Source organism: Rhinolophus sinicus, linkage group LG07, assembly GCF_036562045.2.
Source record: "Rhinolophus sinicus isolate RSC01 linkage group LG07, ASM3656204v1, whole genome shotgun sequence".
Lineage (NCBI taxonomy): Eukaryota > Metazoa > Chordata > Mammalia > Chiroptera > Rhinolophidae > Rhinolophus > Rhinolophus sinicus.
The window spans coordinates 11,805,196-11,822,446 of NC_133757.1; the positions used below are offsets into that span (position 1 = coordinate 11,805,196).

The window sequence follows — 17,251 nt, forward strand, 5'->3', positions numbered from 1 at the left end:
GACAGGATTTATTGGGTGTCAACCACCTAGAATAGGGGGATGACTTAGAGTACATTGACATAGAAAATAACATTCCCCCGAAACTGCCTGACTTGAGCCATCTGGTTGACCTAAGCGGGAAGGTACTTAAGCTCTGGACGTCTGCTCAGGAATCTCGGAAGCACCTTCCTGCTGGAGCACCTTCCAAAGGCTTGTGAAGTCAAAGGCCTTTATGCTTTCCTTTGACATCACAGAGCTGATCAAGGAGAGATTCCGGGTAATCTCACGGTGAGCAAAGAGGAAGCATCAGATGTGTCCAGTCCTCACCTCCTCAGGTGTCGTCTCTCCTGAGACGTCTAAGGACACAGGCGCAGACATAGAACTTTAAGACGATAGAAAAAGAGGCAAAGGTGTGTCCTTCCCAAGTGAGCCCACCAAAAGAGAGTCATTTTGGACCTGAAAGTCTGCCTTAAGTGATGAGGATGACATCACTAATGGATATGATGCTAGTATCAAGTAAAAACAATATTTCTAAGCTTAAATGTCACATAATATGTAGCAAAATTTAACAGACACTTGTGGGTCTTTAGACCATCTCCAAATTTTGGATTTCAATCACCTCATCCAAGAGTTTCATTGGAAAAACGGACATGATGAGAAAGAAAGGACGGTATTGCTTCACCAATAGATTTTATTAGCGATAAGATTCAACGGTCACATGTCAGCAGGCTTCTAACAAGGGGTGAGAGTGAGTAGAACGTCTTCCCTCACGGTGTCATGACTACAGAAGTTGAACCTGTGGAGAGAAAATCCAGAAGTCAACTCTTCCTGGTACACAGGACGGCCTCTGCTCTCCCTTCCATTTGAGTGAGGAGCACACTTGTGCCAGAGACTAGACATTGGCGGAGGGAAGACATCTTCTATTTAAAGGACAGGCCTCTCCTTTTCAATTTTGTTTCCTGGCTGTGCAATAGCAGGGAGAGGAGGTGTCAGTGGACACCTCAAAGGACAGGGAAGGATCATTTGTCACACCCTAAAAGCACCTATTAAACACTTGGCAGACTGTCAATCAACACAACTGAGGAAGAGTAAGGTCGGCAGCATGACCAGAAATCAGCTAGAGTAAAAATCCTGAGCTCCTGGTGTTACACTGGCTAGGGATTCTTATTTTAATTCAATAATTGAACTGAAATGACTAATTGTACTCATTAAGACTGAACGATACTTAGGATGCTTTGGGGCTCATTTTCTTTAATAACATATGTAAGCATATGTAAAATTCCTGGCACGTAAAAATGCTCTTTTCTCTTCATCTTCATTTCCTTCCCTGTGGTCTGATGGCTGGCAGACTCACAGATGGCAAACTAAAGGTCAAAAACCAATACTGCTAAGGGACACAGGAAATGAAGGGCACACATTATCTATATATGACTAGAAGTGAACTGAATCTGTTTTGTGGAGTCATATTTCCTGCATAGGAATTCTGACACTAACCTTTCATTCAATTATCTGTAAAATGGGCATAATAATAGTACCTACCTCCCATCACCACAGTCAAGGGAATAAACACATCTATCACCCCCCAAATTTTCCTTTTGCTCTTTGTAAGCGTTTCTTCCTATCCCTTTTCACCTTCCTTCCCCACAGGTAATGACTAATCTGCTGTCACTACAGACTAGTTTGAATTGTATAGAATTTTATATGACTGGAATCAAAGATGTATGAACTCTTTTGTCTAACTTCTATCATTCAGGATAATTTTGTTCAGTATAATTATTTTGAGATTCATGCATGCTGTTGCATTCTTTTTCATTGCTGAGTAGTATTTCATTGTGTGGCTAGCCCATGATTTGTTGACCCATTCTCCTGTTCGTGGGTGTTGGGTTATTTCCAGTTTTTACTATTGCAATGAAAGCTGCTATGACTATTCATATACAAATCTTCGTATAAACACATGCTTTCTTTTCCCTTGGGTAAATACCTAAGGGGAATGGCTGAATCGTGGCAGATGTATGTTTGGCTCTTTAAGAAACTGCTAAACTATTTTCCAAAATGGTTGCATCATTTTATATTCCCATCCAAAGTGTATGAGAGTTTAAGATTCTTCACATCCTTCCTGATACTTGGTGTTGCCAATCTTTTCAATTGTAGCCATTTAAATAAGTTTATGGTAGTAGCTCATTGTGGTTTTAATTTGCATTTCCCTAATAACTAATGGTATACTTCTTTCTGTCCTTTCACTTTTAATCTATGGGTATTTTTATATTTAAAGCGCATTTCATGTGGGCAGCATACAACTGGGTGTTGATTTTCTAAAATTTAATTCAACAATCTGTCTTCTAATTATTGTATTTAGACCATTTTTATTTAATACAGTTATTAATATGGTTAGGTTTAAGTCTATTACTTTGCTATTTGTTCCCTATATCTTTTGTCTTTTTCCCTCTTTTTATGCCTTATTATTATTATTTTTTAATTCCATCTTATCTCCTTTGTGGGCTTATTAGCTATAGTTCTCTGTTTTATTATTTTAGTAGTTGCTTTAGAATTTATACCATATATTTTTAATTTATCACATTTTACCTTCAAGTGACATTATAGCAATTACACATATAGTATAAATACATCACAATAGTATATTTCCATTTCTTTCCTTCTACCCTTTATGGCATTGTTATCATATATTTTACTTATACGTGTGTTATCACCCCCTGAATATTGCCATCACCTTAAAATAGTCAATTATTATTAAAGATTATTAAAGACCTTGTGTATTTTCCAATGTAGTTACTATTTGTTAGGCTCTTAATTTCTTTCTGTAGATTCTTTTCCAACTGGTATTTTTCCTCTCCCTGAAAACCTTCTTTTAACATTTCTCATTATGTTGCCCTGCTGGTGATAAATGCTTTCAGCTTTGGTATGTCTGAAAAGTCTTTGTTTAATCTTCACCTTTGAAAGATATTTTGTGAGTATAGAATTCTAGGTTAACAATTTTTTCCTTTCAGTACTTTAAAGATGTTGTTTCATTGTCTTTTCACTTGTATCGTTTCTGATGAGAAATTTGCTGTAATTATTATCTTTATTCCTCTACATGTAATGTGTGTTTTTTCCTCTGGCTGCTTTTAAGATTTTCTCTTTATGACCAGTTTTCAGCAATTTGGTTTTGATGTGTGTTGGTTAGTTTTCTTCATGTTTCTTGTTATATTGCTTGGATCTGCTGGTTTATAGTTTTTAAGTTTGAAAATTTTGGAGCCATTATTTCCTCAAATATATTTTCTCTCTCTCCTCCTTTGGGGTTTTCAATGAGAAGTATAATATATTTCTTGAAGTTGTTTCACTGCTCACTGGTGTTCTTTTCATTTTTAAAATTCTTTTTTCTTTCTCTGTTTTTCATTTAGGATATTTTTGATTATATCTTCAAGTTCACTAATCTTTTCTTCTTCAATGTCTAATCTATTAATTGCATCCAGTGTACTTTTTAATTTCAAATATTATAGTTCTCACCTCTAGAAATTCAATTTGGGGCTTTATCCCATATATTCCATGCCTCTACTGATGTTCTGAACAAGTAGAATTCAAGTTTAAGAACTGTTTTAATGTCTGTGTCTGCTATTATAACATTTGTATCAGTTCTGGTTTGGTTTTAATTCGTTGATTATTCTCTTCATCATATGTTGTATTGTCCATGTATTTTTTTGTATACCCAAGAAACTTTTATTTAATGTCATATATTGTGGATTTTAGCCTGTTTGCTGCTGGATAATTTTGTATTCCTATAAATTTTCTTGAGCTCTGTTCTGGGTTGCGGTTAAGTTATCTGGAAACAGTTAGAAACTTCCAGGTCTTACTCAATCTAGGATAATTATTTCCCAATACTGAGGGAAGACCTTCCTAAATATTCTACCCAATCTTTCTTCACTTCTGGGCTTTTCCAGTTTGGCTAGTGGAAACAGGTACTATTCTCAGCCCTGCAAGAGTACTGGGCACTGTTCTCTCTCATCTTCCAGGTGGGTATTTCACTGGTCTTGGCTAGTTTCCTCACACATGTGTGCTGACATGTGATCAGTACTATACTGAATATTCAAGGGAACTTTCCAGATTTGTGAGATGCTCTCTCAAGATCTTGCCTCTCTGGTACTCTGCCCTGTGAAATCTAATTGCCTTGGATTCTTAGTTCTGTCTCCTCAACGCAGGGAGTCCATTGGGCTCTGCCTGAATTTTTCCTCCTTGTGTAACACCCTGTAAATGCTCTTCAGGCAGTAAGCTGAGACAATTGTAAAAATTGTCTTATTTGTTTCTTGTCTCTCAGGGGTCACTTGCCTCTGTTGCCTGATATTCAGTGTCTTGAAATTGTTATTTTATGTATGTTGTCTGAATTTTCGGTTGTTTCAGTTGGGAAGGTAAATCCAGTCACTGTTACTTCATCTTTGCCAAAAGCAAAAGTCTCCTCATTGGGCTTTTACGAGGACTGAACAACATGAGGACAGGAGAAGCATAGCATGGCACTGGGCCTCAGAATTTGGCTTTATATTCAAAACCCCAGGCTAATATTGATATTGTTATAACTATCACCATCATCATCATCTCACTTTCTCTAGTTGTTCGCCAGGGTAAGAATCTTTTGCCTCACACACACTTCAGTCTTGGTTAGAACCAAGGCTGACCTTTGTCTTCACTAAGACAGCCAGGGATACAGAACCGCTTATTTGTATTCCTTGATAAATTAAGTATTTTCCTGATGATTTAAGTGGCAATTTACTGAACCCAGGAATTCTGGGGAAGATACACATATTGAGCACACACATAGCACAAAGCTCAGCTGCTAAATGAAATCATTCTTTTCACCTTCGATCATGAAACCCGATTATGATCGTCACACTTAACTTGTATTAGGTAACACAACACTCATCTACAAATCTATCAAAGTTGTTTTCCTAAAGTTCTATACTTTCTCCCAAAGAAACGAAAGGTATTAGGAAGTAGCTGTGGCTGGGACATAGGGGAACCACGGAGGAGATTTAACTTAAAAGTAAACTATCAGTGGGACTAGAACTATTCATCTCTCTGGATTTGTTTTACTTACACTTTTCCATCATTTCTTTCCACTGTGATCTGGGATGCTCCCACTCTGGGTAGAGTTGGGTTGATCACGTTGTTGTACCAAACAAACTTGACCTTCTCCAACTCTCCAACATCCACATTGGAGTCAATTTCATTGGAATGAATACTGTCTGGTTTGAGAGAACCCCTGGGGAGTGGAGCAGTTATTAAAAACACATGTGAGCATACATAAATATACCTATAGATGTACACATATTTGTTTCTGCAACCAGCTTGTGATGCGTCTGTAGTAAGACGACTGATAGTACATTTGTCATTCTAACGTACTAAATAAATGCAGACATGCATTCTAAGTCCGTGGGAGTTCATTTGCCGTCAATAACTCATATTATTTGAAAGTCATTCTTACTTTAATCAAACCTCAAACATGATTTGGTCACAGTCCTCCCACAATTTAATAAAGGGTGACATTATTATACCATCTTTCCCCAGTTGTTTTGTGGACAGAGTAATTATTTCACTGCTTATAAATCAGATGGCACGCACCAAAGTAAACATCAGGGGGTTTCTCAGGAATAGCAGAGAAAAAAAAATTAGAAATAAATTCTGAAATGTATCAAGGTGCAAGGGTGAAATAAATCTCTTCCTTTTAATGATATGTGGCAGTACTCCATGCTTACAGAGTAATGAATCAACTCTGATGTCCATGGCATACATTATATATGCAAAGTATTCCAACATTTAAGAAAATTAGAGTTATATTTTACTCACTTGAAAATTTCATACTGCTTAGAGTTTCCTTTACTTCCAAACAAAGAAACCAGCACATGTCCTCGAACCTTCTTTCCAGACAGAGTAACAGTTACTTTGTACCTCCAACCTGCATGGGGGGGAAATTTGTGAAATGTTAGCTTGTAGAGAAGATACACTGAAAACAGGCTAACTTGGCTCCCGCTACGGTTGAATTTTAAATAATTTATATATAATATTGGTAGTTCTTTTAATCAAATAATCATCGACATTCCTTTATCTAAATATTCAGAGGGTAGACATTAGGGGAGGGGAAGAGCACAGAATTTTCCCAAAGTCACTAGATTTCAAATCAAGAGAAAAAGTAATATATTTTTCTTTCAATTTTTTTACCCTAACAATTTATTCTTCAATGTTAAAAGAACTTTATGTTAAAACATAGTGGAAAAATAGTAGAGTGTAACATTTTCATCAGTTTACATCATTTTTATAGATCATCACGTTTTAGATTACTGTCATCTTTTTGGCTACATAGCCTAAATTTATTTGAAAAATTCTACAATTCAACTTTCCATTGACATTGGAAATGTATTAATTGATAATAGCCAATTTATGATACTAGTCAATAGTAAACTACCAGTTTTTGCCATGTTGAGCTAGCCTGAGATATTGGGGAGGAGATAAAATTTGGCTTTAGTTTTACAACGCAGTTAACCCCACTGGTGCCCAAACAAGTGGTTTTCTTCTTCTATTACCTAGAAAAGAAACTTGGAATCTGTCCCCATGCTTTGCCATAAATATTTCTTGAATCTGTCAACTTCTTTTCATTCCCACAACCTCTGCCAGCTCTCTCCGGGATTACTTTTCTGCTTGTACAAAATCTCAGTATTTTTCTCAGCGAAAATTTTGAGTGAATCTGAAGAGGCTGGAGCAGAAACAGCCTCTTCAATTCAGCACCAGAATCAAATGCAAAGAAAGTGAGTTTTGTATCACTGAGTGTTCAGGCTGCAAACTCTGTTCTGCCACCCAAATTAGCTGAGTATGGCATTTGAGTATTTTTCCACTCTGAGGAGGGGCACTTAAAACTTTTGTACAGAAAAACAATTTCACTGGACATGATAAAATCCATAGCATTAAGACTAGAAGGTAAATCAAATAGATACTTACGGGCAAAACTGCTGGCATCACCAGTGTTTAGATAAAATGTCTGGCTTTCTCCCTTTGTTTTCCCAGAAAATCTGTCAGCATAATGACCCATCTGTGGGCAGCCTTCACTTGGACAGGGGAAGCACTTGTTCTAGGGAATAGAAACAAATGATGAGGGAGGATGTTCTATCTTTTAATAGTGCATCTATCATATTTTTCCCACATGTTGTTGGAACTCAAATACAGAGGGTGCCAAAAAAATGGATACACATTTTAAGAAAGAAAAAAACTGTATTAAAACTGTAATACAATGACTGACGCTAGCCTTCATTTGATGAACGGCATTTTTTGAGCGTGTAGCATACTACACATTGCTACCGTAATTCAGTTCAACTTTAAAAAGGAATACATAGGTAACATCTCTTAAAAGGTGTACATTTTTGGGGGGGTACCATCGATATTCTAAAGCCAATTGTGTTCTGATGGTAAATGAGGACAGTGTCTCAGCAAAGGTTAAAAATGCATCTCATTATTTACAATGATAAATCAGCAATTTTGCTGTTAAATAAACAATACTAACAAAAATATTGTAAAAATCGCCCCAAAGAGAATTTATATATATATATATATACACATATATATATATGTATGTGTATATATCTCTATATATATCTCTATCTATCTATCTATCTATCTATCTATCTATCTATCTATCTATCTATCTATCATCTATCTATATTTATATACATGTTTTAATCTTTTCTTTTTTGCCCCAGTTACCCCAAGACATCCATCTGCCTGCAGATGGTGAGAGTTTATTTTGGAAAGGTTGCAAGAGCAGAGCAGGTGATAATCAGCTTTTGATATGCGAAGTAGGACCCCATAGGCGACCAATAGGCTCAAAAGTCAGGTTTTCCTTAATTCCTTTAGCTCCCACATAGAACACATCAATGTGTGAAGAATTCAGATCTCAGAATTTTCTCAGTGTGGAGAGAAAATGCCTCAATTGGTTGTTAAGGCTTGGCTATGAGGTTGGGGTCTAGAAAAGATGGACCTAATATAGGAAAATCCTCTCTTTCAGGCCAAGGAACTGTGGGAAGAAGAGAGAGAAAGGGAGGAACAGAGTGGGACAGTGGACTCTGAGCCCTGCAGATGAATTGCCGCTATGGAAGGGGATCACATTGCTCCACAGTAGAGCGAGTAGTGGACTCCTGAATCTAGTAAAAGGTAAGGGGAGACTGAGCAGTGAGGAAGAATGGCCAAAGCTTTGAGGGCATTGTCTGAGTCAGAAGAGTAGACACGCCCACAATTCATCAGCAGTCACTGCCCTGGGCCCAGCAATACTGCGGACCCACAAGTTCTCTCCTCTGCCCGACACACGCTGACCACCACCACCATCACCTTGCCCAACACCAGCTTGGAAAGAAGGGCTGCAAAATCTGCAAGACTGAGAATTTTTTTCTTACAAAAGTGTCTGAGCATCACCTAAAAGGGCTGTTTATATTATTAAGTTCAGACGAAATTATAATTGAATGGAAGCTAAAGCTTCTTTGTTTTCCCCATTACCTAGAGAACAGGGATTTGGAGAGAAGGTAAAAATAAAGCTAGACCAGAGAAAAGAGGGGGCTGTTCTGGGTGTATACACAAGCTGCACTGTCAATAAAATATGCACTCCCCCCCCAAACACACACACACAGTTGCTGAATGCTAGTTATTATATTTTACGTCTGGGCTAAACAATTAAAACATGTCATCTTATTAAATCCTCCCACCAAATCTACGGAGTTTACTATTATTATTTACATTTAGAAGTGAAGAAACTGTCTTAGAGAAGCTAAGCATTTTGCCCCCGATCTTTTAGCAATTTAAAGGTGAAACCAGGATTCAGATTCTCTCTCTTCATCACTAATGTATATTTCCTGGGTAATTATGACTTCGCTTGGTACATTACTTGAAATTTTACTTATTAAATGACATAGGTTATATGTTTTAATTTGAAAAAAATTATAGTGCAAGGAAAAACAGTTTAAAAAAATAGATATGTCATTTGAGAGCACAGTTAAAGACCCTAACCTAGATTGGATCTTTAGACCTAGTGAGAAGACCAAACAAGATGAAAACTCAAACAAAACAAAAATCTGGGCGATTATGAGATTGCACAGAAATATCCACATGCCCATCATGATATAGTTTTATAAGATCAGCATGTAAGACAAGTTTTCCATGTTTATCAGCATCCTGTAGCCATAGCTCAGATGTCCATGGATTACTTTCTTTTTTTACTTAGAATGATTTCCAAAACAAATTTGAACATTTACTTGATACATATAGAAGTGATAGAGAGCAAGGCAGACATGGAACATTTCAATGGACGAGCTTATTTCTCTAAAGTTTTCCAATACCTTATCATGATTAAAATAAATCTGTATGATTAAAAGTAGAAGCAATGTGGCAGTCATATGGTAACATTCGCTGAATGGGTGACAGTGAGCCCTATTGGTCATGAGAGATGATGGTCACAAAATCCTTTAGATGCAACACAGAGTCTACTCACGGCGGTGAAGTCGCTGTAAGAGTCACAGGGGAACCCAGCAAAGCCATTGGGGCTGAGGATACTGTCAGAGTAATACTTGTAGCTTCGTAAGTGGTTGCAGGCCACGAAGTCACGAGAGCCTTTAAAAGCAGACATGATTCCACGTCAGTGACGGATTTCATTTTTCCAAGTTAATGTCACAATCAGCATATAGTTGTTGAGTAGATTTCTCTAATTGGTGTGAACTCATGGCAGTCACAGAACAAATCATTTGTGACGTGTACTTATGATTCATGATGAAAGCAGAAGTTAAATACTATTTAAGATTATAATAGTTATGCCAAAGTTAATGGCAAAATAACCTTTTTTTTGAAATGGAAAAAATAATTTTAGAAGGAAAAGATTGGTCCATATAGATATAAGTATAATTTACTAATGCATTCCCTGAATTAGATCCTTGGAAAGTTGACTACAAATATATTTTCTTTCCTACAGTCTTCTTATGCCCACTTTCTCCAATGAAAAGCCTGTATCTTGGGGGTACAATTAAAAGTCCTTGTTTATAGCTAATGTGAGACCTGTACAATACCAAAATATTTAGCAAATGTAGCAAAACAAAACATGAATTTTCCCCCAAGAAAAGCCTCTTCATGCACATAATGTTTTACCTTCCCAGATCCCATCTATGTCAACAATCTGAGAGAGAATGTTCTTCTGACATCCAGGCATGTCTTTTCCTCCATTGGGAAAGAAATCCAGGTGTCCCACAGTTTGGCTCATTCCAAACCCTGAGAAATTTTAAAATATGGGAAAGTTCATGTTATTGTATAGACTCAAAACACTCTAATGTATAGACTCAAAAAACACTCCAGGAGGATGAATTGAGGAACTCACCCATGTTGGGGATTACGGGGGCAGCATCTGTGTGAATTACATCCACAAATAGGGCATCACTGGGGTCCAGTCGGACTAATTCAGGTGTTCCCTCAAAGCAAGGCTCAGCTGGGTCCAACCCTAAACAGGAAGTGCCATGTTAGTGTCTATCAGTGTAAACGCATGTTCCCCTTTCTTCATTAGTGATAGACCCAAGTGCCAGCATTGGCGGTCATCACGGTATTATGCCTAGAGAGATAAACTGGTTCTTCCCAACCTTACCATTTGCGGAAAGGGTAATCTGTGTCTAATTTACTATTTGCATTAAAGCGAATTTTCCTCAAACCATGGAATTTTGCTCTCCTTATGGATGCTTAGTCACTGGGACAATACTCTTCACTTGCAGCAGTTACATGGAAAGACACAGACTCTGGGAGACGCTGCACTGCTGAAAGCTGTTCAGGCTAAAAGAGCCCCCACTGTACTGTTAACTCACATGAGGGCAAGGACCTTGACTTTCACAGTCACCACAGCTTCACACAGTTAGCCTGACGGAGTGGGTTCTTGTAAACATTAACGGCCTATGGGAAAGAACCGTCTCTCCAGCACTTTAGCAACAGACATGCCAGGGACCTCCACCAACCCAAAGGTAACCAACTTATCTAAAGTATTAAAAAGAAAATCTGGAGGTCAGAGTGGGAAGATGGGAGAGGAAAGCGGCCGTTCCCTGAACTAGTCATTGCTCAGATCCAGGAGAGCAAAGTCTTTCTTATAAAGTTACAGGGTTGTTTGAGGACCTGGGTATTCCATGTGTGAACTCCATTCGCCAAATGCACCCAGTCTGAGATTTGTAAAATAATATATTTTATCTAATTAGCAGCCTGCAAAACTGGCAGCTGCAGGGAAGCCTGACCTCCTGCCCCCGATGACTGTGGTTAAGGTGAATTGGGCTAGCTAGCAACTGCAATTGAAGCAGAATATAATTAATTACACATTGTTGAGCTCTTTGGGTTTAATTCTATTTATTATTTATTCTATTGTTGCTGCTATTTAGCCTATCCACAAAACTTGTCTTTTGTGAATGCTTGAAAAAGGGAAAATAGATATGCATAAGACTTCCAGATGTTCTTAATTCACCTGTTAGTCACATGTAATATTTATAGGTTAAGCAGGGCTCCATAGGCTGTCAATCAAGATCAATAAACAATTCACAAGGCCTCAGGACACACTCATGTCTGATCATGTGGCCCAATTCAGAAAATGTGAAAACCTGTCTCTTGAGGTAAAAAGCAGGGCTGCACCACGCTTCCATCCATGTAGGCGATATTTAGTCTAATTTTGCAGCTTTCACTGTTCTGACCAACCTGTGATCCGTCCAACGGTCCCATTGGTTCTCCGTCCTGCCTCCCCAGCAGCGTGGGAACCCAGGCTATGGCCAATGATGTGGACGTTGGAAGGTGAGTACCCAAATTCCGACTGTTAGAAAGAAAACGTCTTCAGAATGTTTTCAAATACTGCAAGATTCAAAACGGGTGCAGAAGGGGCACCTCTGAAAACCTGAGTTTTAAGAACACATACTCCCCCGCTTCAAAGCCATGGACCTTCATAAATTTCTTTTCCAGTTATTATGGAAAATGGGGGTGGGTTTAACATTTAAACTGGTGGGAGGAGGGCTCTCTTTTGTTGTTTTGCTACGTGGAGAAAACCTTTGATGGCTATGAGGAATTGTTACCCAGAGGTGGTGAAGCAAGCATTTGGATTAGAAAATAATAATAATTAAATTTCTGCTATTTAATGATAATGAAAACAACCACTTAAGCACATTCAAATTTAACGTTTTCTTTGTTTTCAGTTAATTTATCAGGTTAGCTTACTATCATTGTGCTTCTCTGAAAAAAAAATACCCAACCCAAAACTAGTTTAATCTTGAGGTTGACATTATCAAATCAACTTGGTTTAATAATTGATGAAATTAAAGGAAATACTGGGGGGAACACAGTAGAAACAAACTACCTTGAATAATAGGTAGATTGGCTTGAATAATAGTAGGGAGGCTTAAATAATACATTTTTTAAAAGCTAGTTTATTGATCCTAATAAGCATATTGGTGATGCCCAAATCTAGATTTTTTTTTTTTTTCCACTTTATTCAACTAAGGGAAAAGCCAAATCTCAGTAGGGAAATGTCTTTTGCAATTACCATGCCTACAGCATTTATTATTGGTTTATGGAAGAGAATCCAGAGTTCAATGTACATAGGCATCTACATAACCCACAGGTGATACAAAGTTACCTGAAGAACTTCAATAAAATACGCCACTTCTGCCCCCACAATCCGGATGTTCTGTGAGGCCTGGGTGTAGCCGGTTCGGGAGCCACTTTTCCAGTCTACACAGATGCAGTTCACACTTTCTACCTGAAACAGGTTCTGGTGGGAGAGACACAATAAAAAGGTAAATGATTCAGAATCTTTACTAATTCCTGACTAACACATTTGAGGACTAGAATAAATTCCTCCCTGGACTTACATAATATCATGCTTGCTTTTGACCCCAAAGCAATGAACAAAACTTCTGGTCTGTTATGGATATAGTATCCCTTTTAAAGTTTAACACTGGCTCCCAACTGGAGGTCTGGCCATAATGGGAACTGGATTCTTGGGATTTTTTTACTGCAACAGTTGCATAGACACTTGTTTCAGGGAAAAATGTTTAAAATGGTACAATGGGTTGTCTCATTAGAGCATCATAATGTCCTAAGACTACATTATCTCTTACTAGAATGCACCCCAGGACGTTGTCTCCTCATTCACTGCTGTATCCTTAGTGCCTCGAACAGTTTCTGGCACATAGTAGATGCTCAATAAATATTTATTGAATGAATAAGTAAATGAATAAATGAAAGGCTATGTTAGGACCCCCTTAAATAAATACACTGAAGGTAAACGTGTAAGCCTTTCCATGATGGGAAAACTAATCAAAGATTTGGGATAAACATGTTTTATTGTATATTACTGAAGAATTATTTCACAGGTAAGCATAACCTACCAGGTAGCTACTGGAAGCCTTGTTTGATGGGGGTCCATGATAGTTTCATGAATGTTAGGTCTGGCAGGAATTCTGTTTGTTTGCCTGTGTGTTTATACATATCCTCACCTTTTTTCCAAGAAGAATTAGAGAAGAACGAAACCATCCACAACTCCTTCATTTTATAGATAGAAAAATCCCAAGAGGGGTATTAATGTCATGGTTAGTGCAGGATGGTCAGAACTGAAATCTAGGACCTTTAACTTTTTAGTTTAATCTACTTTTCTCCATCAGAGTGCAACGATGTCAAAACCAAACCAAATACAAGAAAAACACACCTGCTTTTGTGATCTCAGAAATAAATGATATACGTTTCTAAAACTCTACCTTCCTTTTGAGCTGAGAATCACTTATTTTTTCTTCACTGTGATCTATTATTATCCTCCCCTCCCAATAATCATCAGCTTTAAGTAATTTTAAAACACAATTCATGGTTTTACTGATTATTTCTAAATTTGTGAAGTGAATTAGCCCGCTCATTTTAGCTGTCTTGAGGATCAACAGAAACCCTCTTGGCGCTGTCTCAAGTCAGCCTCTGGTTTGAGTCACAGACAGGTCTGAAATTCAACAGGTTTATAAGAACCTTGGTCTTTTCTCTTTTCCCCCCTGAAGACGTGACTGCCACTTTGTGCTACAGCTGACCACAGAAGCTTGATAAATACAGGAATCAATGACAGTGTTCCTTGAGCAGTTACCGAGCCGTTACTAAGAAAATTTGTTCGATTTGATTTTCTGTCTTTTAATTCTTCATTATCACAGGGCACATAGCCAGAAGCAAATTAAAGGAAATAAGCTCACTACTGCTGAAACAGCAGAAGCTGGAAATGAAAACCTACACCACTTTCCTAGGTAGCGTTACCACAGGAGATCAAAGAGTAGCAAGTGAAAATTAAAGGAAAATCATTAGTTTGGGCAAAATGAGTTATCTCAGCTTTTTGTATAGAAATGAAAACCTATTGAAAAATTAAAAACTAATAAAAATGCAACTCATGTATTAGTGTGGCAACATCTATTGCTAAATTTTGAAATATCTCTGTATTTGTTATTGAATAACCGCTACCCACAGCTACCAAATGCCTGCCAACTTTGTTGCCCTGACTGTGCCAGGTGCCCTCCACCCCCTACCACCTCCTGGATCTCCCTTGGGACCCCAGGTCCAGCAAGGTCAAAGGCCCCTCCAAGGTCACAGTGCCTGGTACTTGTCCTGATTGGTGGGGCCTATGTCTTCCCCATGGCTAATTATCACTCTGGAAACAATCTTCCCTTAAGAGATAACCACATCTTACCCTGCACATGTTGGCCAGCCAATTTTCTTCTCCCTTGTCTATGAATCCGTGAATAATAAAGCGGGTTTTTCTATCCGTTTTGAAATTGGAGGCCTCAATGGTTGATGCATCTGCAATGATTTCCTATTTAGGGGACAGAAGTGTTTAATGCCAAGTTTCTTATAGTATCTAATAGAATCATTTGTATGTCGAGGGAGGTGGTAGGTAGGAGAAGACTGCCCGGCTTGGGAGCTTTGTGAGTAAGCGTTCTCCCATTTCAACCAAGCGATTTGCTGTCCAGACTTCACAACATTTTTGCAGTTGTTCAACTCAGGCTAATACATCTGCTATAATATTGGTGGTAGGGGTCTTGCTCCCGCACAATGGAAGGGTTTCTGTGTTTGTGTGTGTAATATACATATATATATATATATATACACACACACATATATTTATGTTGGAAAAATATATACAATGGGAGATTATATATGTATAAATAATATATATATATTCCATATTTAGATTATTTATTAAATGGTACCATAGAGATAGGATAAGAATAATATCAAGTTAATGGACATTTTATAAACAAGTTACATAAAATAATACTTAAGCTCACGGTCCTCAAAATCTACCAAGATGTAAATTCCACTGTCTGATTTAGTCTCTTTAGGAGACTTGAAATTCAGTATCCTTATCACATAAAACAGATGGAGCCCAGCCCTGAAAGCAATAAGCACTCTTACTTGAAAGCCGTTTGGGTTCTCGTTAGTGTACAGGAGGAAGCGGGTGTTGACATCTTTTGGACCCCAGGGCAGTATTTTGAGCGGTCTTTCCACAATTCCCGCCCAGGGGACATCATCGCTGAAGCAGCCAAGTCGTTTGAAACAGATTTCTTTTCCTGCAAACACCCAGAAATGTTTCAAGGATATTACTTTAACCAGAATGCTCTTATTAATGGTTTTTGGCAAAATATGAGTTAAATTACATTTAGTGGCATATTTTCCTTCTCCACATACCCAGACATATTCCTATCTGCAAAACAGCTTCAATAGACAATGTCCAAGCTAAAGATGGGCCGCTGTGCCTCATTTCTTGCACATGGGACCACCTCACTCCCCTTATGTCTGTCCACTCCTGTGCCGGATCCCGTTTAGCCTCTCAACGCAGGTGTCTTCCTTGAGTCCCTGGTGCCCAAGAAAGGAGAAGCCTTGTGTCCCCAGGCCTTGGGAGAGGGGGTGACTCTCTCAACTCCTTGTAGCCATCTTCTGGCTTTAGGCTTTGAGTAGAGAGTTTAAGATTCATGCCAATGCAGTAACTTTGTTTCTCCACATGGCTGAGTATTTAGGTCTCTGACCTATGGTTGAGGGGCCTCCTGGATTCCTGTGATGAAGAAACTACTCACAAATGACCAAATAGAAAGTCCATGGTTTACCACAACTCTAGGCTTAAATGTTACCCCATAAAAGAACAACACAAAGGAAGGATTCCAGAGGGGGATAAAGTCTAGAGTAATAGTAAGAGCAGGCGTAATAGCTGTTGTAGATTCTTGAAATCTTACTATGGGCCAGGTGCTGGGTAAGATGATTTTCATGACCTATCTTACCTAAGTCTCACAATGCTCCTATGACAGGAGTGGCAGAATGTGTCCATTTCACAGATGAAGATAGTGAAGCACAGAGAGGTTAAGAATTTTGCTCAGGGTAATACATTCATGGCTGGTGGAAATAGGATTCAAACCCCATACTTGACTCCAAGCTATGGTTGCTCAATTTAGCAAATACAAATACAAGTTATATTTGAGTTTCAGATAAACAATAAAATTTTTTTAAATTGTCAAACATTTGTTGTCCATCTGAAATTCAAATTTAACTGGGATCTTAGCTTTTTTTCTGACAACCTTAGCCCCAGTACTTGAGCTTTCAATCATTCACCTTTCTTGCTCTACTGCTTATCCTCTCGGTGGCTTGAATTCAGCTATCATAGCTCTTCTGGAAAGTACTGAGCAGTGATTCTCCCCGAGTACTACAGAAATACATTTACTTACCTACCACTGTTCCCAGCAGCAGCGAAAGGGTCCAGATTAGCATCATCTAAACAAAGTTAAAAATAGGATTGAGTCCCAGCGAAATACGTTTTTAAAAGATTGGCATAATGCAAGTTCTGTCAGACCTTTGGGGGAAAAAGGGTAAACACTAGTAAGTTAGGCTTGGAAACATGTTCCGGACTCACCGTGGCAGTTCCGGCAGGTTCCGCACACAACCAGAGGGAACGTAAACGTCCTTTTATAGGCAAACCTTATCTTTTGAGCAGTTCCATGGAAAAGTGACATGAAAAGAGAGGAGGTTCCAAGGATGTTTTTCTAATTTTAATCATAAATAAACCAAAATTGATAGAGTAGGTAAAGTTTTCCATTGTACTTAAGGGAAGATGAGAAAGGGGTAGCTATGAACAGGGCTTTTCCAATCTGATTATGCAATGCTCAGAATTACCATTGGTGAAGGTTCTAGTCTGCCCTCTTTTAAATGGACAATTACCCTGTGCAGGCCTGTGGATACG

At 38.3% G+C, this 17,251-nt stretch overlaps 1 protein-coding gene across 1 annotated transcript; it reads right to left on the reverse strand.

The window, feature by feature from the left end:
* Positions 1 to 652: 652 nt before the first annotated feature.
* On the reverse strand, positions 653 to 17,032 carry PNLIP (pancreatic lipase). Its single transcript, XM_019725151.2, has 13 exons — positions 16,925 to 17,032; positions 16,740 to 16,785; positions 15,439 to 15,593; positions 14,714 to 14,836; positions 12,635 to 12,769; positions 11,707 to 11,818; positions 10,364 to 10,483; positions 10,138 to 10,257; positions 9,491 to 9,609; positions 6,958 to 7,087; positions 5,812 to 5,920; positions 5,063 to 5,227; positions 653 to 775 (listed from the first exon to the last, which is right to left on the reverse strand). Exons 2-13 carry the CDS (start codon positions 16,783 to 16,785, stop codon positions 712 to 714), a joined length of 1,398 nt encoding a protein of 465 aa, XP_019580710.2. The 5' UTR covers positions 16,925 to 17,032; the 3' UTR covers positions 653 to 711.
* Positions 17,033 to 17,251: the final 219 nt, after the last annotated feature.